The sequence below is a fragment of the Vipera berus genome (assembly GCF_964194415.1).
Source record: "Vipera berus genome assembly, chromosome: 5".
In the NCBI taxonomy this organism is placed as follows: domain Eukaryota; kingdom Metazoa; phylum Chordata; class Lepidosauria; order Squamata; family Viperidae; genus Vipera; species Vipera berus.
The window spans coordinates 50,546,475-50,571,094 of NC_138207.1; the positions used below are offsets into that span (position 1 = coordinate 50,546,475).

Below are 24,620 nucleotides of genomic sequence, written 5' to 3' on the forward strand. Positions count from 1 at the left end.
TTCTCTTTGAACTGCAGTTAAATCGTAGCTGTCAAATTTACAAATGTGTTGGTTATCATTAAGTAGTACCCTGCTTAAAACAGACCATAACTCCATGCACTAAGATAAGATTAGACACCTTGAAATGCAACTAATAAATCAACTTATATAGTGTATAGGACATCCTTTAGATTCAAGAGAGTTACAAGATAGCACAGGACAGGGCTGTACCGCTGCTGCATTTTACCAAGGTTTGTTCATCATAACAAACTACATAATTTTCTTACCTGAGTACAGATTTAAGTAAATACAATTTGTTTGGCACATCTTGTATGTTATGTAATTTGTATGTTATTTTGTTATTTTTATATTTGTATTTTGTAGTGTAATGTATTTTATTTTGTTATTTCTGTATCTTATTTCTGTTATTTTCTCAGGATCTTAGTGTTACCAGAGTCATTCCACTACTCTATACTTTTAAATTCAGGTAGTCCTTGACATATGAGTGTAATGGAGCCTGCTGGTATGTATGTCATGAAGGTTGTAAATTGGAACAATGGTCATTAAATAAGCCCATTGTACAACCTGGCATTTTTTTGATGAAAATTGGAAGTAACTTCTGGTTTTTGACAAAACCATTGTAAAATGCAATCAGGTGACTGTAGGATGCTGAAAATGGCTGTAAATGCAGCTGTGTGGCCAACACATGAAGTATGTTCATGTGGTCAAGGGAGGGGGAATACTGTCCCAGCTTTGGAACCAGTTCATAACTCCCTTGTTCTATGTAGGTCATAACTTCAAGCAGTTGCTAAGCAACCAGTTATAAGTCAAGGACTGCTTATAATCCTCATAAGGACCAGAGGTATACTTAGGCACTTCTTATGTTAAAACTTAACACATAGTATTGAAGTATGTCAGTCTAGGCTTTAGTTGTATACCATATTTTTCTAACATATGTATGTTTTTCTGGGATGAATTAATCTTCAACCGAAGATCTATCAGCAGTGGTGTGTTAAATGTATGACAATTAGCTCTGCTAACTGTTTTGAGCCCCCCACACCATGCCATAAGCTTCAAAACAACTGATAGACACTAAGTTCCGTTCTTTCAATCAACTCAAAAAATATGGTTCCTACCTACCACTCTATGTGAAAAGTGGCTTGTGTCATAAAAGAGTAACACTATGTCTGTATATTATATGGTTGACTGAATGAATTCATTCAAATCTAGCAGTGGATTGGTTAATGCATTTAAGTGAACAAATAAAATGAATGTTTGTAAACTATACCAAACTGTTATCTGTTAAAATATTCCTAGTCTTTAGTTAGTTTGCATATACCGTATGTTGTATGTGTTTAATTTGATATGGTTTTATTTGTTTTGCTTAACCACGACTTGGAGGTTGTTTCCTGAGAAATATTTTGAAGTAGATTTCACTTTTACATTTTACTGCTTGAACTGCCTGTTGATAAAATGTGGCTATCTGCCTGGTAAAATTGAAACAGATGATTCATTTCATTTAAATCATACTTGGCTAATATCAGGTGGTAAATAACTTCTGGCATGGTTGAAACCTTTTCTCATTAAAAATGTGTCAGTGATATTTTTATCCACTGAGCTGGTGGTGTGCATATGGCTTTATGAATGATAAAGGGAGAAAAAGGCATTCTATGGTGGTGAATAAAAGGAAGGGAAGTCTGCTTCCATATATATGTGTGTATGCATATTTGTATGTATGTATATATGTATATGTATATATATACATGATGATGAATTTGTCAATGCCAATGGTGTTCAAGTGGTGCTCCATTTGTTTTGGTATTTCACCCAAGGTGCCTATTACTATTGGTAATATTGGTGCCTATTACTATTGCATTCTTTTGACACAGTTGTTATACTTTTGTTTACAGGCCTCTGTATTTTGTTATCTTCTCCAGTTCTTTCTCTTCTCTTCTGCTGTTTCCAGGTATTGCCACATTAGAATAGAAGAGAAAGAACTGGACATGACATGACATGACATAACATAACAATATTATACGGTATTATATTAATTTATTATTTTAGAAATTGTGTGGGGGCAGTGTCCATAATTTTGTTCTTTATATATGCTGCATCTTAACACAATGATTCTACTTATTTTTACCCCAGTGGAAAGTTTAAATGTTTCCTAACTTTTACACATCTTTTTTTCCAGTCTTCCAAATCTTTTTAGTGAATATCATTTTGACTGACTGACTGAATTCTAATATTAACACCAAGTGGTAATATTAGTATTAGAAAATGATACATTTAAGTGAAAGCGAAATCAAAATCAAACTACAGCTAGATAAGTTAGTATAGATGAGACAAGAATTGTAAAATTGTGCTACTCTCATATCCTTCTCAATAGAAGGAATTTCTTGAAGATCATCCAACAGTTCCAATGATGTCCTGAATCTTATCTTATCCAGTGATGCTAAAATCATAAGAAGAAGCCTTAAAATCCTAAATTTAAGCTGAATCATTCTTGACCAAAAAATAATAGTAAACCAAACTCTGTTTATCAGCTTAATCCTGAAGTTGTACTTGCACAATGAAAATAACTGCCTAGTAGGTTTTTCCTCCCTAAAATATAGGGAGCTAAAATTTTTGCTGACCTTGATTGAATCAACTTTGTTTTAACTAACTCTCAAAAAGTTATTGGGAACCTTAGCCATTATCCAGCTTCTGAGACTACTTGGGTAAACCAAATAGGTTGACTCAGCCTTCCATCCTTCCGAGGTAGGTAAAATGAGGACCCAGATTGTTGGGGGCAATAAGCTGACTTTGTAATAATGCCGCTTGGGGGGGGGGCGAAAGCCCTAATAAGCAGGCATATACATAGAATGAAGGCTATTGCTAAGCACATTGACTTGTGCTTTAGATTGTAAGCCGCCCTGAGTCTTCGGAGAAGGGCGGGATATAAATGGGATTAAAAAAAATAGGACAGAAGTGAATAGAATGCTGGAGAGAGATGGGTCATTTTCTTCTATCTTACTTTAAAGTCACAGAGCAACAGGAAATATTATTGATTCTAGTTGGGTGGAAAGAGAAAATATACAGCTGAGTAGATGACAGCTTGAAAGAAACCATTATTAACTAGCTCAGGTTTTAATTCAGATGGCAAAATGTTTCATGTGATCATAACACTTGTATATTCATAACCTTAATTATTGTATTATTGTTCATTAAATATCACAGAATTACAAATAAAAGCAAAACACTAAAACAATGCTAATATCCTATTTAAATGAAGCTGAACCAAATTACACCACAAGAGTCTATGTAAAGAGTTTTGACAAGAAATCAATTTGGGTTGTCCTTCTTTCTAAATGAGGACCTCTTAATGGTAAGAGAAAGAAACTTAGGAAAGACACACCCCTAAGTGATCAAATAGTTAAGACTTGTAGGATTATGTTAATGAGCCTGACAATAAAGTAGAATTAATTCATGCTGTGTTTCTTGTCTGGTTTACTGGTTGACATCAGTCTTGCAAGCCTGAAGACACAAGCTTCCTACCTCCACTTTTAACAGCTTGATCCCTTGGGGTGGATTTTCCTATGTTTCTTTCTCTGACCTTTAAGCAACTGGGGACTCTTGCCTTCTTGTCTGATTGTTTCTTATGCATCATCTCCTTCTCTCTTTCCCCAAGATCATTCATACATTTCATTAGATTGAGATTATCTTATATGCACCCAGAGAGGTGCATATAAGATTTACTAAAAAAGCATTAAGGGTAGATATACTACAGAAGCTGAGAAATGTTAAAATAAAATATAAAGGAAGAGAGATAGTGATGTTAAAACAGATCCCAAGAAGAGTGAGAGACCTGAGAAAGGAGTATCAATTTCTGACAAAATGCTTAATTAAAAAAGGGATAAATTTTAGTTGGTTAATACCAGAAGGAGTAATGATAAATTGGCAAGAACAGAGACATAGCCTGGACACAATAAAGAAAGCAGAACTTTTCTATGATCAATACTTTGGGCAGCAAGAAGAAGGAAGGCTGAGAGGGGAAAGAGTAATCAGACAGCAAGGAGATGAGACAGAGAAGCAACGCAGTAAGTATAGCATAGAACAGGAGGAAAGGGTGTTGAGAGAAGGGACAAGAGCAAAAGAGGCAACAGAGCAAAGAGAGATGAGAATAACGAGAGCAACTAAAACTTCAAATAATCATGGAAGAAGAACTAAAAGCAATTTTGATAAACGTAAATGGACTGAATTTGGCTATAAAAAGAAAAAGAACACTAAATAAATTGGGGAAATTAAAAATGGATATAATTTGTTTACATCTTCCAGTTGTTTAATCCATCTCTTCTCTTTCTCCTTTTTAATTTTATATGTCAACCATCTCCCTGGTTTGTTTGCATGTTCAAAAAGGTTTGTTTAGCTGCCTTTATTTTCCTTGCCACCTCTTCATTTTTTATTAAGTTCATTTTATGCTTGTTCAACTCCATTAAATTTTTTATCTTTTTGTTTTGTGTATCTTTCTGTAATTCTTTCTCAAGAGTCTTATATTCTTCCTCCAGTTTTTCCCTAATTTGTCTTTTCTGTTTATTCTTTTCCCCCATATAAGATATAGCAAGTCCTCTCATGTACGCTTTTGCCGTATCCCAGACATTTTGAAGTGAGGTATCTTCTGTTTGGTTTTCCTTAAAGAAGAAAGTCATTTCTTTTTCCATATATTGCTGGAAGTCTTTTTCATTCAATACAGTTTGATTTAATGTCCATCTTGTTCTTTTTTTTTTGTCCTTTCCATGTAATTGTGACTGGGTTGTGGTCCGCCCATGTGCTTGTTTCTATGTTTATATTTTGTGTACTTGTAAATAAGTCTATTGATATCCATATCATATCTATTCTCGACCAGGACAGGTGTCTGTTAGAATAGAATGTATATTGTTTGTTTTCCAGATATTTTTCTCTCCAAACATCTAGTATATTTAATTTGTCCACCATATTATGAAAAGATTTTGGAAGTGTTCTCCTTAGGGTCTTATTTTTTTTTGTATTATAATCCAGCCCGGCCTTTACAATAGCATTGAAATCTCCAATCATACATATGCTTTCGAATTCCAATTCTATTATTTTTTGGTGTAATTTTGAATAGAAATTTTCTTGGTTTTCATTTAGGGCGTAAATTGCTACCAATAAAGTTTTTTTTACAATTCATAATTACTTCCACCATTAAAATTCGCCCTTCTTCATCTGAATATAACAATGTAGTTTGTATTGCTTAATACCACACCTCTTTTACTCTGATCTGCAAGTGAGGTATATAATTCTCCCAATTTTGGATATTCTAGTAGATTTTTATGTTGTTTCTTATAAGCCCCTGATTTTCGTTCGTTCCGCCGGGACCTGAAGACCTGGCTCTTTGAGCTTTCCAGCCAGGACTGAGAATTTTAATTTTTAACTTATTGTAATTGGGTTTTAATTAGAGTTACAGGGGTTTTATATTTTACTCAAGGATAATTTAATTATTTTAATTGTTATTAACTTTTTGTATTGTAGTGTTATTTTTAATTGCCTTGTGAACTGCCCTGAGTCCTATGGGAGAAGGGCGGTATATAAGTTCAATAAATAAATAAATACGAAATTCTTGTAAACAAATTATATTCATTTTTAATTTCCCCAATTTATTTAGTGTTCTTTTTCTTTTTATAGCCAAATTCAGTCCATTTATGTTTATCGAAATTGCTTTTAGTTCTTCTTCCATGATTATTTGAAGTTTTAGTTGCTCTCGTTATTCTCATCTCTCTTTGCTCTTTTGCCTCTTTTGCTCTTGTCCCTTCTCTCAACACCCTTTCCTCCTGTTCTATGCTATACTTACTGCGTTGCTTCTCTGTCTCATCTCCTTGCTGTCTGATTACTCTTACCCCTCTCAGCCTTCCTTCTTCTTGCTGCCCAAAGTATTGATCATAGAAAAGTTCTGCTTTCTTTATTGTGTCCAGGCTATGTCTCTGTTCTTGCCAATTTATCATTACTCCTTCTGGTATTAACCAACTAAAATTTATCCCTTTTTTAATTAAGCATTTTGTCAGAAATTGATACTCCTTTCTCAGGTCTCTCACTCTTCTTGGGATCTGTTTTAACATCACTATCTCTCTTCCTTTATATTTTATTTTAACATTTCTCAGCTTCTGTAGTATATCTACCCTTAATGCTTTTTTAGTAAATCTTATATGCACCTCTCTGGGGAGAGTATTTCTCATTGCATATCTACTGTATATTCTAAATATCTCATCTGTATCATTAATTATCTTTTCCTTGCTTTCCTCCAATGCTTCTGCTAATATTCCTGCCAATACATCTGCTAGGTTCTCTCCCTTTTCTTCTTCAACATTTTGGAATCTTAAACAATAATCAGCTCTATCCATCTCTAAAGCAATGATCATTTTTTCCTAGTTCCTGTCTGTTAATGTAAGTCGGTTATCAATCTCCTCTAGTCTCTTATCTGTTAATTCAATTCTTTCTTCCTCTTGTTGCAATCTTTGTTCATTTTTCTCCATCAGTTCTTTGACCTCTTTTAGGTCCTCTTCTAGTTTGCCAATCCCTTCTTTGAAGTCTGCGTGTAGAGCCAGTATCATATTTTTCAATTTCATGTTGGATCTATCTTGCTGCGTTGTGTTGTCCAGTGATTTCTGTGCCACTGGCCTCTGTGATATTAGGGAAACTGTTGCTGGGTGTGTTGTGGTCTTCTTCATTTTCTCCAGTAGTTTGTAATCCAAATGTCGATGGGGTATTATAATCCAAATGTACTCCAAAAAAAAAAAAACAGTACGAAAAATTTCAGCGACAAGTAAAGGTGAGTACAAAGGGAAAAGGAAAGAAAAAGAGAAGGAAAAAGCCAAATATCCTTATATCTAAAAAAACAGAAAAGAAAAGAAATTAATCCATACAGGTTATGCTCTTTGTTCGTTTCAGAGTCTCTGTGCCTTAGTAAAAAAAAAACACCATCAAAGTAAAAAACAATCCACCATTCCGCAAACTAAAAAAAACCACAGACTCTGTAAACTTTTTATCAGTGAGTCCAGCAGCTGTCATTCAAGGTTACTTACTCTCCCTTTTTTTTAAGCTTCAAGGGTATTCTCAGCCGAGATACTTGATTCATTACCTTCTTTTGCCTTTCATTGTTATCCACTGCTGCAGTTCCAGGAGAGGAGCAGTTTAAAAATCCGCTCCCGTCCCCCACTTCTCCACAGCTTCAAATTCTTCTTATTCCTCCCCCCAGTTTCCAGCATTTAAGGATTCTCAATCTTCTCACCCAGACAATCCTCCAAATTTACTTTCAAGATCTTCCAAGTGGCCGCCCTGGCTTGTGACGGCTCGCAATGGCCGTCTGACAGCTGCTGGTCCGGGAAGCTTCCGTCGGCTCTCCAGGAGATTGCGATCTCTCCTGTGCTGCTAAAACTGTGCCTCCTTTCTTCACCATCCCTACAGGACAGCTCTGATCTGTCTGAAACTCAGACAGATCCCCCAAACAGCTGAAAAGCGACAATCCTTGCTTTGACAACATATGGAGGTACAGCCTTTTTCTTTCCTATGCTTTATTCTTAGAATTAAATGATACTGGGGGTGGGGAGGAGGGATGTGATGAGAGTTAGTTAGACATCACAATATTGTAAAAGTGTGTGAACTCAGGGGCTTTTGAAATAAAAGATGATAAGAGATGGTGGATTGGAGAACAGGAGGGAAAACCTGCAATTCAAACTAATTGGAGAATGTGATTTATGACTGCTAATTAGAGGAGGGAATTGTGTTTTATACTATGGGCTAAGGGGAGGAGAATTCAGATTTTGGCTTCGACCATGTATGTGCCGAAGCTATGCTACTCAAATAAAGGTTCTTAAAGGTAAACAATGCCTTGAAGTTCTTTGAAGAGTTTCATTTGTTGGAACCATGACACCCATATTCTAAAGGGATCCCTTTCTACCTTTAATCCTAACTCTACTCTTTCTATACTTTGGGGTTCTGTTATACTCCTGGAGGGGAGAGGGGAAAAGCACTGAGGGCTATTGCTCTGGTTTCTTCTATCGCTACACTGTAACACTTTGCTGTTTCTGCGTCCTTCCTCTGTGAACTATCTTTCCCTTTGATGTTGTCTAGAAGAAGTGGGAGAAGAAAGGAATGCACCTTCGGCAACTGGTTTATCTCCGCTTTCAGAAGGGAAGGTGTGAAGAGCTGACAAAACATCGCTGCAACCCTGAGACTGCCTGGTGTTATTTGCTCTTTCTCCAACGTTCTTAACACCTGGGGATTGGCCCATTCGAACTGGCCGGATGAATTTTGGGGTGGGGTTTGCTTGGGACACTTTTAACCTATTGATCTGAGTGGGAAATCCTCAGATCCTGTCTATTATGCCTGCTATCAGCTTAATAAAAGTTGGAAGAAACTGCTTCCACGAGTTCTCCTTTCTTAGGATGAGGTTTTGAAGTGGGCCCTGACAGTGCCTTTTTATTCCTTGATTGAATCATTTCTTTTAAGTTGCAAACTCTACATTACAACAACAGGCCTGGAATTAGCTACAGGTTTGGGTTATTTATCAGTTCCAGTCAGATTCCAGTCTAACAGGTTTATTGTTTCCCACCAAGTTATTTTGGATTTGAGGAAGCTCTGAACGGACTTGATAAACATGACAGGGAGATGAGACCCTGGCTTGATGAGAAGAACAAAATCTTTGCAGGCTGATAACTATTGTGATCTTCAGGTTTGAAACAATAGGCACATTATTCCACAGTCACTAGACTCCAGTAGTAACTCTTTATATACTATAACTTGTACAGTATATAAATCCTTGACCTGTACTCGATATGATACATAAATCAATTTGTTTCTAGCAGCTTCTGCTCTTACCTGCCATAGCCATACAGATCTATGGATTAGAAATTAGGTTAGAAACTGCATGTTAAATACACTTTCCATATATTTTAGCACTGTGGCCTATACTGTTGTAGAAACTTCAGTTTTTAAAGACTCTGTATTAAAAATATGCAAATAAGGAAAACAACAAACCTTTGAGTCATAGGAAGGGAAAGGAAGTACAACATGAGAAATATCAAGACTTGACAATATAAGTAGTTCTCAACAGTTCGTTTAGTGACCATTCAAAGTTATAACAGCACTGAAAAAGTGATTTAAGACCATTTTTCACACTTATGACAGTTGCAGTGTCCCCACAGTCATGTGATCAAAATTCAGATGCTTGATGACTAATTCATATAAGAGTTGCAGTGTCCCTGGATCATGTTATGTGTCTTTTGTGTCTTTCTAACCAGCAAAGTCAATGGAGAAGCCAAAATTCACTTAACAACCATGTCACTAACTTAACAACTGCAGTGATTCACTTAACTGTGGCAAGAAAGGTCGTAAAATGGGGCAAAATTTTCTTCAATGTTTCACTTAGCAACAGAAATTTTGGGCTCGAGGACTATCTGTATATTGTTTATACTTGTTTACATTGGGTATATACAAAGTAAGAGTTGTGAATTGAAAAGTCATAGAGAAACAGATTAGATACAAAGCCTCGTTGAATAGATCTGTAAGGATTAAAAAAAGAATATAAAGTGATTCTGGTAATATCTTATAATTCACCCACTCAAGAAGACAGTATTTGAATGTGCAAAGCTTTCTTGAAAAAGATTAAAACTTGATGAAACATAATAGGAATGGAGGATTTCAAATGTCAATCTGCTGGAACTCTAATTCTGCTAAAAATGGATTGCCTAAGTTTCCTTGCTGTTATCTTCATCTTTTAGAAGTACAGATAGGAACAGGGGGATCTGATTATGTGGGATGAACTGGTGAAAGTGAAATTGTAGGAATTTTGAGTGAAAATGGCTATGTGATAGAGAGAGAGAGAGAGAGAGAGAGAGAGAGAGAGAGAGAGAGAGAGAGAGAGAGAGAGAGAGAGAGAGAGAGAGAGAGAGAGAGAGAGAGAGAGAGAGAGAGAGAGAGAGAGAGAGAGAGAGAGAGAGAGAGAGAGAGAGAGAGAGAGAGAGCGCATCATCACTCTTCCTAGCCTTCCGGAAAGACCTCAGATAGAGGGTTTCATGGCTAAAAATGTTTGAAGAAAAAAGTTCAAAAGAGAAATTCTGAAAGCTGAAATAATGAGAACATCATTACAAAATATTCCTGTCAGGAAGCCAGTGTGGCTGCACAGGAGCTCTCTCTAACATTGACAAGTATTAGAAATGGATAACTAATGATGAATGTAATAGAAGAGTACATCTAGAAAATAATGCATTTTTGTGAGTTGACAATAGTTACATGCTATCTCTTTAAATTAATTTTTGCAGCAGATGATAGAGCAACAATGCCTTGACATCTTTTCAATGCTACATTTCCTTCCTTCCTTCCTTCCTTCCTTCCTTCCTTCCTTCCTTCCTTCCTTCCTTCCTTCCATCCTTCCTTCCTTCCTCCCTCCCTCCCTCCCTCCCTCCCTCCCTCCCTCCCTCCCAATTCCAGCAGATTCTTGGAGGGTTTGGATTTGCTTTAAAGCAGATAAAGAAGTGGAAAAATGCCTGTTATTGAGATCAAACAACCAAAAAAAGTGGTGATTGCCTTTTTTTAGTTGTAACTTTATTGTATTTAAAATTCCGGAGTACGATCTGGCCATTTTAAAATATACAAGAAAAAATAATATAACACATTGATCCTAGACCTCCATAAAAAAGTAGAAAATCAGAAAAGACGAATGCTCATAAATATGGATACATACTACAGTAAGATATTTATAATTTCCTGACTCTACAGTTAATAATCTGATACATATTTTATAATTCTGTGGCAGACATCACATGACTTGCATTGACACAACATTTTTGTCCTCATGAGGGCAAAAAGCAAATAAAATGTGAGACTGTCAGGCTTTTCTAACCTAGACTCGGCAGCCAATCTTTGAATTCCAGAAAATAAATTGTTCAGTTTAGCTCTTTGGTTTGATTTGTCAGAAGACCCATAGACAAAGCTTAACTAGATTGCAATCTTGATTGTTGTGCACCACCCAAAGTCACTTCTGGTAAGATGAGTGATAATATAAATCGTCACTCATTGTTTATATTTTATTGTTTATTTTATAAAAAAACAAAATTGTACTGCAGACAAAAAATGAAGCCATGTACAAAAGCCGATTGCCACTGCTATATCTAAGCCTTTTTCACCTTCAGAAGTTTAAACTTGTGGCTTCCTTCTCCCTTCCTTTTGAACGAATGAATAAGCAAGATGTTTAATAACTCTGATGCCTAGTAATGTTTGAACCTATAGTAACTAAGATCCAAGATGGCGGCACCTGGAATGGCTGCGGCTGCATTGGCTCTTGAAGGCAAATAGTTTTGGGAGGGATAGTAAGGGCTATAGGCCACATGATCAGGAAATTTTAATGTGTTTGAGCAACATGGTGGAACTAAGGTAACATACGACATACGACCGACAATCTTTGCTGGCATGGTGAGTTTCTAGTTGTTTTGAAACTGTTGGTGAGACTGTTAAAAGTAGTTGGCACTGTTTGAATTTGTTCTACCAGCAGCAAGATCTGACTGCTGGCCCAGTGATGGATTGTATTGCAAATCAGGGCTGTTTCCAGAGGAGGCAGAGGAGGAGAGTGAAAATATAAATGTTGGGTTCAAACATGATGTGACTACATACAAGGAAATCCTAAGTCTGGAGAGGAACGTATGGTGTTTGAAGCCGTATAATTTTCTACGAGAAGAGAAGATTGTTCAAACCTGGTTTCAATATGGTCAATTACGGGCCAGGTGGAAAGAAGATCAGAAAATTGGTTTTTCAATGACTGATGAAAATCTGGTAAAGCAAATTAGAAATCAGGGTCCAGCACATATCAAACGGATATATCTTGCATTGATAGAAATTGACTCAGAAACAGAACTTGTTAAAGATTGTATGATAAAGTGGGCTCAGAATATTCAAGAAGTTATCACAATGGATACTTGGGAAAAGATCTGGGTGAGGAATGTAAAATTTACGCAAGCCCAAAATTTAAGAGAGAACTTTTATAAAATGTTTTATAGGTGGCATTTAGATCCTAAAAAGCTTGCAAGTATGTATCCGAACTATCAACCTAAATGTTGGAGGTGTGGTGGCGAAGACGCAACGTACTTTCATATATGGTGGACCTGTAAAAAGGCTAAAGCTTTTTGGATTAAAATCTGGTGGAATATGCAGAAGATATTTAAGCAAAGGATAAAGTTTTGTCCGCAATTGTTTTTATTGGGCATAATTACGGATACTACTGTTGTGGACACTAAGTTGATGTTGAACTTAATTACGGCAGCAAGATTTTTAGTAGGTCAATATTGGAAGCAGGAGGAACTGCCAACTATAGAAGAATGGACTTTAAAAGTTTCTGACCTGGCGGAAATGGCAAAGATATCGGCTTATTTGAAAGACCATTCGCAACAACGTTATATTATGGAGTGGAAAAAGTGGATTGATTACATCCAGAACAAATATGGGACCAAAAAGTTTCATTTAGCATTTGTATAAGTTTTGATGTGATATTAGTATTGCTTGTAGTCATTTTATATGAGCTAGAGTGCGATAGACTTAATTGCTTATTGTTGTTAGCATATGGTTGTTTATGATTGTTTTTACTTTTATACCTTGTATTTAGCTCTGGGAAGTCGGGGAGGGGGGAGGGGGGAAGGGGAGGGGGGAGGGTTAGGGAGGGCTAGGAAGGGTTGGGTGGGGGGTGGGGGGAGGGATTGTTAAAGATAAAATGTATTGAAAAACTTTTCAATAAAAAAAATATATACAAAAAATCAGATTCACTTAACAACCATATTACTAACAACTGCAATGATTCACTTAACAACTGTGGCAAGAAAGATTGTAAAATGGGGCAAAATTCATTTAACAAATGTCTTGCTTAGCAACAGAAATTTTGGGCTCAGTTGTGGTCATAAGTTGAGGACTATTTGCATGTTACATCTATCCAACAAATCTGTCAAATAAATCTCTAAAATCTCTTGTTTTAATTGTATGAATCTGATTGCTTCTATGCTTAAACTCTTGCTGATGGGTTAGGTCAAAAATTTTTATTGGTGCTCTTGCCATTGCAAAATCTTTATATATTTATTCACTTAGAACTGGATGACCTTATGGATCTATAGCTATTGGATTTTCACTGTTATTTGTTTAATTACTCCCACATTACCAGTATTCAACTTTATACCTTAGGAAACTTTAATTCCAAGCTGTTTTTTAAAGGGATGTCGTTCTCAGCAATAAACCTGTTCCTGGTACGAAGATAGATAAGTATAGTATAAAATTTGGATCCTGGCCAAATGCTGTTAATCTGTTGTTTTCTAACTTGACTTCACCCTTCTAAAAAAATAAAAGCCAATCGTCACAATTGACTTAAGATATATCATAGGAAGCAGCAGTAGTGTCCTATTGATCTTGCAGTTGCTCTTGTAATACAATTCCAAATAGTGTATGAAGCTTTGTTGTTACATCTCATTTACAGTTTTCTTATGTAGTGAATATTGTGAATTACTGTTCTCTGTTTGCTATACAATGCCAAGAAAGTGAAGGGAATATGAAGTAACCAGAGAAAGAAAGAACTGAAAATAACAGAAGTGTGGTATAACAACATACCTCACTTTATTTAGGCATTATTTTATGTTCAGTTAATAATTTTGTATGATCAATCCCACATACAAAGAAGGATGCATCTCTTCACTATTCCAGTTGCATTGAAGATTTAAGTCAATAGGTACATTTGCCTCATGATTCTCTATAACTTCCAGACTTTGTTTACATGTGAAAAATTCCATGAGATCCTACATGAGTTCTACCTCATGAAAAGCAATAATACATAGAGATAGGATCCCCTTTGGAGATGTTGTGATGGCTCCCTCTGGTGCTGGTTTGGATGATAAAGAAATAGCTGGCTCTGGGGACATTTGAGACGGACTATAGGAAGCACCAGGGGGATATGAAAGGCTCTGCGGTAGAATCGGATGGCCAAGGTGAAACTGTGCCAGGAACATCAAGGGAATCCAAGAGGGAACAACTGGAAGAACAGCTGACTATGCAGGCTGGCAGAAAAGGCTCAGCTGCAGCTGTGCATTGCAAAAGAGAAGTTGCCACCCCTGCCTGATTCTGGGTCTTGCAGAGTCAGGCAGAAGGAGGTGCAATGGAGGTCACCAAGGTTACTCACGAGGAGGTAGCCTCACCCCTCCTAATGAGGTGTACCAGTCAGTGCCTCTTTACCTTGACCCTGGAAACCTGAAGACAGGTTCATAATCCATCCGTGAATGCTCATGACTCATTGCTTTGAACTGATTGAGACTGTGTTGCTGTTGCTGTGACTTGCACAAATTGAAGTCAAGTTGCCATCATCATGGCTTGAATCCATTGAAGTCAAATTGCCTTCACTTTCCTTTGAACCTGCAAGAGTCGGGTTGCCTTCATCATGCCTTGAACCTATCAAAACCAAGATGCCTTACCCATGACTGGAATCTGGAAAGTCAAGGTTGCTTTTGGTGGTTGCTCTCACCCTGCTCATAGTTGATTAATTCACCTTGCCGGCATTGCTCCCCACACCATGCCTTAGATGCAGAAGAGGTTGAGGTTTGCCTTGTTCCCATTGCTTTAGCTGGGTCCAGTCAGAGTTTTTGGAGAGGTCGCTTGTAACTGACTCTAAAGACTGCACTATCCTGGGGAATGATTATGGGATTGGTTGTGTGAAATAAACATGCTTAACCCTGGTCATATGTGTATGTGTGGAATATATATACAATAAAGTTATTATATATATATATATATATATATATATATATATATATATATATATATATATATATATATATATATATATATATATATATATGGATCTTTGGTCATTCGGGTTTTTTCCTGCGTAGAATTAAAGGTGTAGGAGCAACGTTTCGACGGAATCCCTAATGGAGAAGAGGCGTTACACGGGAGAATCGGGAGACTCCCATCACAACTCGCACGGCTGCATTCTGCACCAGCTGAAGCCTCCGAGTGGTCCTCAAGGGCAGCCCCATGTAGAGAGCATTGCAGTAGTCTATCTGGGAGGTCACGAGCGCATTTATAATTTAATAAATGGATATTAGAATGTTATCAGCCCCCGTCCGACGAGGCAAAAGAATGCGACCGGAACGAGAGCTGGTTCTTCTGAGCAACGTTTATTCTGTTCCATAAACATTCACCCGAAGACAAATGAAGTCAGCATTGGTTGCACAGCACAACCAACGCTGCTAAATAGCCAGCAAGGCCGACATCCATCACCACGCCCAAACAAGCCAACAATCTACACCCCCTACTTAAGCACACACCCCCTGGCCTCCGCCCTTTGGACCCTGCTCTCCATGTGGGCCTCCGTCCCGTACCGCAGGTACGTACCCTCCCTGTCCCTGACCCACAACCACTGCAGACGGTAAGCCACCCCCCAGCCAGGGCAACCCCCCCACAGCCCCGAGTCCTTACACCCCCATCATCCTGCACAGGTCCCTGAACCGCCGCAGCCTGCACAGCCTGGGCCGTCTTCTGGCGCCGCTTGCCCCGCAGCTCCCCGGCAAGGCCGGCAGCAGGCGGCCTTTGTGCTGATGTCGCAGGCAAAGCCTCGGAGCGAGCCGTCTGCTGGGGAGGGTTTCCAGGGGGATACTGCACAGGTGCGCTTTCCCCCGGCCCGCCAGAAGCCGTCCGGGCTGAACCCGGCCCGCCAGAAGGCCCTGGTGGCTGCTGGGATGTCCCGGTGGCCGCGCTCTTCCCCGGGCCGCCGGAGAGCCTCGGAGGCAGAAGGGCCAGATGCGGGCATCTGTGGCTCTTCCCCGGGCCGCCGAAAGGCCCTGGTGGCTGCTGGGATGTCCCGGTGGCCGCGCTCTTCCCCGGGCCGCCGGAGAGCCCCGGGAACGATAGGGCTGGTTGTGGGCGTCGGCGGCTGGTCACGAGGCCTGGTGAGTCGTCCCGGGGCCTCGCCGGGTGTTGGGCCTGCTGGGTCCGACAAATGTGTTCAAAGAGACATATGGATTAAGGAAATGAAGTATCAATTACATACAAGTCAGAACATTTTTGCCATCTATAGGTCACATTTACATAATTTAAAATATATAATTCATTCAAATTCATATTTCTTATCTATTTTGCACATCTTCCAGAAGGAACTGAGGAGTTCATGCAGTTGTTGTACTTGTGGTGATCAAAATGTATCACTGCTCATGTATTACTTTCCTGTGCTCTAGTGGCTCTTTTTGAGACATAAATTATTTTGCATATTGATTGTGCTCTGGAAGGTCAGTAGTTATTGTAGATGCTCATGTTCTTTTCAATTATAGACTACAGTTTGAAACTTAGAGCAAGGCAATGAAAATGGATATTTTCTGCTTCCATAATTAAAATAAAAAACTACAAGGTTGGAGAGAAATTAATTTTTGCCAGTCATTTAATGATACAAATGACTTACCTCTCTTTCTATACTAAAGCAAGCATTTTTCTAAAAGAACCCTTATTGCAGTACCATTTAGAAAATTAGATCTCATATACCTATTTATGTGTATAATTTTCTATTTTTTACTACATTTAAATAGAAATAAATATTGGGTTGTAATTGTGTAGCATGACATGAATGTAGATTTGTATAAGAAGTATGCTTCTGAAGTTTTTATATTTTCCTTGATGCTTTTATGAAAATTAAAAACATAGCACATGAATGTTTATATTAATTACAGAATTAATGAAACATATGAGGTCAACTAACACAGTCATAAATTACTATGTAATATGGCAATCAAGCTTTTTTCATCCTCACAATACTTTTGTCTGCAAAATGTATGTTTTGGAATTGAAATTCTGGGGAAATAAATTTTTTGAAGTGACTTTTGCTATATTGAATGAGAAAACATTGAGGAAGATACTGTCTTCATATTCTGTGGACACTGATAAAAGTTCCCAGTTTTCTTTTAGAAGATAAATTAATGTAAAATTATCTTTTCCTTGAAATCACAAAATAAGATCAATAATAAGAAAAAAGAGAACACATAGAGGAGAAAGTCCTTTGAGATAGGACCAGGAATTTTCAGGTGCTCAACAAGTAACTTTGTTCTCTAGATCACCCTGTTACATTCTCAAATTTTTCATTTAGAGACACAATTGGGACCAGCAAGTGAGGCAATTGCTAAGTGAAACGTAATTGGATGTAGAGTCTTACTTCAACCTTTATGTGCTTTACCTACTTGTGAAGGTTATAAATGCAAGGATTAGTTGCAAGGTTAACTTTTTGATCACCATTGTAACTGTGAACAATCATTAACTAAGGACTGCGTATATTGGCTTTCTTCTCAGGTAGAAAAAAACCACCTGACATGGAATCTCTAAGTTTCCAATTTGTGTGTGGGCCCTCTATATATGTATAATAATTTTCATGTCATTACTCATTGATATTTACTATTTTGTTTTAAAAAAACCAGGAACCATGAAGTAAGTGAAATTTGGCAGAACTTGATTTAATATACAAAGGCAAGGAAGCAATAATTGGTTCTCAGAGCTGACTAAGAGCATTTCTCCATCTGATACAAACCCCAGAATCTTAAGCCTAGTTAATAACTTTAATGTATTTATCACAATCCCTACAAACATATATGGCATGGATACACAACAGCCTGAATATGCTCTGATCAGATATAGACAGTCTGTCCTTCATTTGTCTGACAGGAAAATGTTAACTCTTTGTATAGAAGTTAACTCTTTGTATAGAACATGTCCACTTGTTCTTTGGAGAACCTGGGGATTGAGAGAGAAAACTGCCTGGTGAAATAAAATCACAGTAATGGATGATATATGAACTTGCACTTAGATGGTTACATGTTGTAGTCAGAATACTACACTGAGTCACACCCTGTCAGAATCATTTTGTTGTCAGTTTAGAGAAAGAAAAACCTTGTTCTAACATTGTTTTCTGGTTATATGATTGCGTATTGTGTTGTTACAGGTTGCATTCTGACTTGTTCTTGTGTGTATGAATTCACTCATTTATAGAAGGGATTAGGAACCTGTAGATGTCATCGCTGAAGAAATGGAAGGATATTGTCCACTTTTTCTCTTTTTAAATTACAGTTACTTTCCCATCCCTAAAATAGTTTTTGATTTAAGTCTTCAAATTGAAGTGGGAATTAGCAAAAATCAACCTTTCTTCCTGTAAAAGAGCCCAGTAAGCATAAATGTGCTCATGAATTATCTAAATTTAACCTATTGCTTCAGAAACTAAATTCAACTAGATACCACACATAATGAAGCATTGTTGACCATTTGTCATTCGTTTACTTGCATGGAATAATAGACTGCTTCAAATAATATTTGAAATAAAACTGATTTTGACTTTTTGCTGAAACTAGAATAAAGGATGGTCTTTTATGGGTTTATTGATTAGAAAGGGTAAAATATGAGAATGGGTAGCTTCCAACCTTCTTTACAGAAGTTACAAATAAAGAGGGAATGATACATTTATTTGTAACTCCTATAAAGAATGTTGGAAGCTACTTCTTTTTACTTTTTACATTTTTTCTCTTTCTTTTTTTTCTATTTTATTCATCCCTTTACTTTTTTCTTCTTCTTAAATTATTAAATGTATTCTTTTCATTTCAGGTCCACAGATTATGGTACAACATATGAAAAGTTAAATGACAAGGTGGGACTAAAGACAGTGCTGAGTTATCTTTATGTCAGTCCTACAAATAAGAGAAAGGTAAGGAAACTATTTCTTAACAAGTAAAGTGAAAAATAAAGAGCTAAATTCACACATTTGAAAGTTCCAAATCTAAATCAAGAACATAAAGTTGAAGATTTTTTTTTTGCAACTATAACTTTCTGTAGTTAGCATGCTTTCTCCTATAGTTAATATACCAATGAATCTGTAGTTTACATACCAATTAGCCTCTAAATTTCAATTCTTATGTCTGGGAATGAGCCTCCAAAACTTCATAGAATTTTCTTCATGTAACCATGTAAGCACACAGAGAATTGGAATAAGATTGCACACAAATCTAGAAAGTATATTGCATCTACTTTTAGATTTTTTTTCTCTTAGTCTACCTTTGATTTTTGCTTTATCCAAGGGACTAATGGCTTTCATGACTAGTTTTCTTTTTCTAATGTGTTTGAATAATTTTTTGTTATTTGTCTGTTATTCTGGCAATATAATCCCCAATGTTTTTTCTACTTCCCTCACTGTAACATTTTTTAAGAAAATTTTATACTTCTGTTGTTTTAATCAGGTCAAGTCTTCTACTTTCTAAATGATACTTTCTTGACCCTAAAAACTTTATTCCTCATGCAACTTCCCAGCATAGTTCATTTATTCTAAATGCTCTAAAATTAGCTTCATTAAGCCAATATGCTGCTAAGTTTTAGGCATGAAGTTAGTTTAGCAATTAATTCTGCACTTCTAATTCAAAATAAGCTTATGAGCATATAATTAGATGTTAATGTAGTTATATATGTTTTAATAATGCTTGTCCTTTTAATAGTAACTTTATTAAGAATTATAATTAGAACAGTAAAACCTAATGCAAACTGAAAAACTAAAAAAATAGAAACAGTAGATGTAGAAAAGAAAAAAGGGAAAAATAGAATGAGAAATAGAGAAAAGAAAATAAGAATTCAGTGAAGAACATTGAAAGAAATATATAAAGAAGTGACCTCCAATCTTCATTGCACAAGTATAAACAATTTTAGTAACTTTTCACCTTTTCTTAAAATACAATAAATGAAGTCTTCTTCTTGTCCAGAAGAGCCAGTCTATTTGCTGGATCTTCATTCCATTGTAGTTGTTGGCTCTGCTTTTAATGGAGCCATCTGCAGTCCTCCATTTCTTCCCTGGAACTCAATCATACTCATTTTAACTGAAGTAGTTTTCAGTGAGATGACCCAAGAAAGAAAAAATAATGTATGATATGATCTTCTTCTGAACTATGTCAAGCTCCACTCCTGGTACTAGCTCATAGCAGCTTACGTATAATAGTATAATACTATGGGGTTGTCATCGCATTGCACCTCCTGGTTAGTGAGGCTTTTCAACCATTTCGCAGGGTGTACCACTTTTAGGACATGACAATATTTGAGTACCACCAGTGCTTAGCAAGGTGTCAAAAACTTGATGACTAAAGAAGAAAGGGGGGAGTTTGGGTTTTACTGATTAGATTCATTTGTTGTTATAGAAATGGCTAGTTTTTAATATTATGGAAAAGTAAAACGTTGAGGTTCAATGTTAATGCTTCCTTCTATTGCAACAGAGGAAGTCTGTTCTTTTTCCCTTCTCCCCCTCACTTTCCCCCCTTTTTCCTCCCCACTGTGTCCTACTATTTGCTTTTGTATTTTATTCTATAATCTAATAAAATATTACAAACTGTAGAAAAGAAAAGAAAAAAGTACCAGCTTTAATTTCTTCGGTGGCTGTTCCTTTGCTGAATCACTTTCCCTTTGCACTGACAAATGTATAATGAATTTATTCATGTTTATTAATATGCACCATTACCAGCTAGCTCAGGGGTCTTCAAACTTGGTATTTTTAAGACTTGTGGACTTCAACTACCAGAATTCCTCAGCCATCATGGCTGGTTGAGGAATTTTGGGAGTTGAAGTCCAGCGGTCTTAAAGTTGCTAAATTTGTAGACCACTGAGCTAGCTGGTCAGCCCTTCTTCCTCTCTTCCTTCTGAGTGTAGTAAGAATGCACCCCCACCCCTTTCCTGTACCCTTAAAGACATAGGAATCAACTGCAAAGCAAGAAAGGCTCACAAAATAAAGAAACACATAAACTGCGGGGTTTTTTCTCTTTAAGCTGCCTCAGGCAAGTCACACAATGTTGCAATTTGAGACTGAAATGCTCCTGCAATTGCAAAAAGCTTTAGCCTTAAATTAAGCCACTTTACCTTCAAAGAAAACTTTCTAAAAGCCATAGACAGACTCAAGATAAGGGGGTAAAACTAATTACATTTGTTTAAAGGGATTAAACCTACAGAAGTCAACACTTGGGACTCATTGCTAGCCTAAAATATAGACTAAACTATTCCAATAACCAAAGCACACAAATCAAGCCTCTGAATTACAAAATGCTGTAAAAACTGTACAAAATTCCAATCAAGCTGCCAGCTGATCCAGAACTAAATAAACCCACCTCCTTTCTGACATGCTTGTCTGCTGACTTCAGCACTGATTGCTTTCTCCTGGCTGGAGAAAACGAACCAGGGGACCTTTTCTTCCAGCAACAGCTGCTGCTTCTTCCCTGTCCCTGTTTCCTCCCTGCTTGCTGAGCTCTCCTCCTCTTTCCCTATTGTCTTTTTTCCCCTTTCCCGCCCAAACCACTTCCATTTATAGCCTCTCCTCTCCTCCCCCTCCTTTTTCTTCAGTTCACCTCCAACTCCATGCTGCTTCTGGAAGTGCCAATCAGCTGGAGCCCTGCCGGCTCCTGGGGCTTCTGCCAGTCCAGACAATCCTGCAGCTGCAGCTGCCTCTCCCTCAGGCTTGGGTCGCTTCGGCTGATTCCCCTCCCCCGCTACACTTCTTTAGGATGGTCACATACCACCTGCCATGTGGCAAAGTACCACAGGTGGTACGTGTACCACCAGTTGAAAAGTCCTGATACAGATAACATTATGTTAAGAGCTGTGGTGGGACAGTGGTTAGAATGCAGTACTTCAAGCTAACTCTGCTCACATTGCCAGGAGTTTGATTCCTTTGATTCTGACTGGCTACAGGTTAACTCAGCCTTCCATCGTTGTGAAGTCAGTAAAATGAGGAGCCAGATTGTTGGGGGCAATATGCTGACACTGTAAACCACTCAGAGATTGCTGTAAAGCACTGTGAAGCAGTCTATAAGTCTAACTGCTATTGCTATGTTGCAAAATAGTCTCTCAATTTATTTATTTATTTATTATTTATTATTGGGACTTATATGCTGCCCTATCTCCCGAAGGACTCAGGGCGGCTAACAACAATAAAATACAATAATACAGAAGTTAAAAGAAAATTAAATTAATGGCCCCTGTAGAATAAATTAAAATTAAAATTAAAATAAGTTAAAAAATAAAAACATAATTAAAATCCCTGTCAGTCCAGGTCAGCCTGATGGAAAAGGAGTGTTTTGAGGCCGCGGCAAAAGGACCAGAGATCTGGGGCCATCTGAAGCTTAGGGGAGCTGGTCCCATAGGGCTGGTGCTCCCACAGAGAAGACCCTCCCCCTGGGGGTCGCCAGCCGACATTGTCTAGCCGACGGTACCCTGAGGAGGCCTTCTCTGTGTGAGTGCACTGGGCGATGGGAAGTCGTTCCCGGCAGCAGATGGTCCTGCAAGTATCTCGGGCCTAAGCCATGTAGGGCTTTAAAGGTAAGTACCAGCACCTTAAATCTCACCTGGAGGGCAATCGGTAACCAATGCAGCTCATGCAGGAGGGGTGTAATATGGGAGCATCGGGATGCTCCCATCACTACCCGTGCAGCCGCATTCTGCACCAGCTGAAGCCTCCGGGTGGTCTTCAAGGGCAGCCCCATGTAGAGAGCATTGCAGTAATCTATACGGGAGGTAACGAGTGCGTGGGTGACTGTACATGGTCCTAACTTGAATAGAAAAGGGTCAGTATTTATTGTACTTAGAGGCATATGGGCTTGAATTGGCCCAAATTGATTAGTATTGTCCTTCTTAGAATAGACTGCAGCATATTGTCACAGGCTGAACTCATATTGGTAACCTAGTCTTCTCTAAAACTGTTGCGCCAAAGCTACAAATGGCAGAAAAGTCAATATCTAGAGGCCTGTCTATTAATGAACAGATTAAATTAATTTATGAGATTAATTGAATAAAACTAAATGTAGTGTGTATTGAAGAGATTAAGAAAAAAAAGAAAGGAGGCTTACATCTGATTAAAAGTGGCCTGATTTCATCAAGTTCAGCAGATGAAGAAAAGCATGGAAGTGAAAAATATCCATTCAATTATAAACAAAAATGCTAAAAGTTGTATGCTACAAAGTACAGTATTATTTCTCATCCAGATTGCTGTTATGCATTTGAAGTGTGATTGATGTTCACACGTTGCACCCTAAATCACCTGGAATTCTAAAAAAACTACAAGGCAATTATCAATCCATTGAGGCACTGAAGATACCTTGTGCCACAGAAAATGAAGGGGAGAAAGTTTTTATATTTATTTATTAAAAAAAAACAATTTGTGTGGATTTCTGACATTTAAAAAGTTTAAATTTAGGAGCACCTTAGCAAAACATGGAACTTTTTAAAATTGCTTCTTCTTTTCTTTTAATAATAATTGTGTTTTCCAGTACAGGAATACATGTGTTTTCTGAGGATCACATTGAATGATTATGCATTCTAGCTTTGGAAATAAGAGTATAATTCTCCCCAAACTTTTTTTTTCTTCTGTGCTGTTCATTAAAAGGGGGTTGAACGCAGGGCTTTTTTTCCTCATAGAACGCTCAGAACGGAGTTCCGGCACCTTTTTTGGATGGGACCTTGTAGGGTAGGCAAGGTGGGTTGTATGACATGTGTGAGTTCCAGCACCTTCTTCTTTTACAAAAAAAGCACTGGTTGAACGAATCACAGTTTTGAAACCCTGTTTTTCATAAACTTTCCTATCTGGATTGAAATTATATTGGGATGATAGCCAATTGGATCTACCTGTGTCAGTGCCAGGTACACGGTGAAGGTGAAGATAGAGAAACATGTCTATTTCAAAATAACAAAACAGTCTAGTAAAGTTTGGGAATATAAGTGAAAAATAATTTGTCTTTGTTGAACTGAAGCTGAATAAGTAGAGAAAAGAATATTTGTCAAAACTTGAATAATATGAATTGAGAGTTTCAACTTTGTCCCTTTATATTTTTAGATAATTGGATTTGCTTACACGAATGGTTGAGTTTTATCTTTTGGATTTGATTCGCAATGTTAGTTATTCATCATTGTCTTTATAAAAAACAAAGATTCGAAAAGTATGTATTCCAAGGATTAAAATCATCAACTACTTTTCAGATTAATCTTCTCTTTAAATTGCCTTCATGAGTTTAATTTTGTAATGTTCCATATAAAGTGACAATCATATTAACTGATTAATTTACTAATTAAACTAATCCCTTGAAGCATTGCAGGAATGATTTTAACAAGCAATTGCTATGATCAAAAGAGTATAAACTGAAAATCTCTGTTGTTCTTTCTCTGAGAATAAGTATATTTCAACTACAGCATTTATAATTGTCTTATTTTCAATTTCCTTTATTCCACTATGGATAAAACGTAAAAACACATGCATTTTAATTTAGGTTATTAAGTAATATAACGTGAAACCCAACACCCAGATTTTTGAACCTTGGTGAATTTGTCCTTGCCTCTGGGATATCTAATTTGTACATTTTATCATATTTTGATTAAAAACAAAAGTTACATGTGGAGATATTGTAAGTATTTATGATTACTCATGTTAGATAATTAGAGGGTACTGCTCTAGTTTGTTCAAGGATGGTGATGGTGGGGATAGTTTCTTTGCTAAGAATCTGACTGCAAAGTAGGGTGGACTATCGTTGACAGCCTCATTATTTATATGAATGCCTAGGATGATAATTAAAGAAAACCAGATTGATATT

The 24,620-nt window shown here is 37.2% G+C and overlaps 1 protein-coding gene across 1 annotated transcript in view; it reads left to right on the top strand.

Moving 5' to 3' along the window:
* LOC308668561 (VPS10 domain-containing receptor SorCS3-like) overlaps nt 1–24,620 on the top strand; it is a gene marked incomplete at its 3' end in the record, with an annotated part of 516,653 nt that overhangs the window by 208,315 nt on the left and 283,718 nt on the right. The window contains exon 3 of the mRNA XM_081328566.1: nt 18,625–18,724. Coding sequence (XP_081184692.1) covers nt 18,625–18,724 — 100 coding nt within the window. The remainder of the gene's footprint in view (nt 1–18,624; nt 18,725–24,620) is intronic.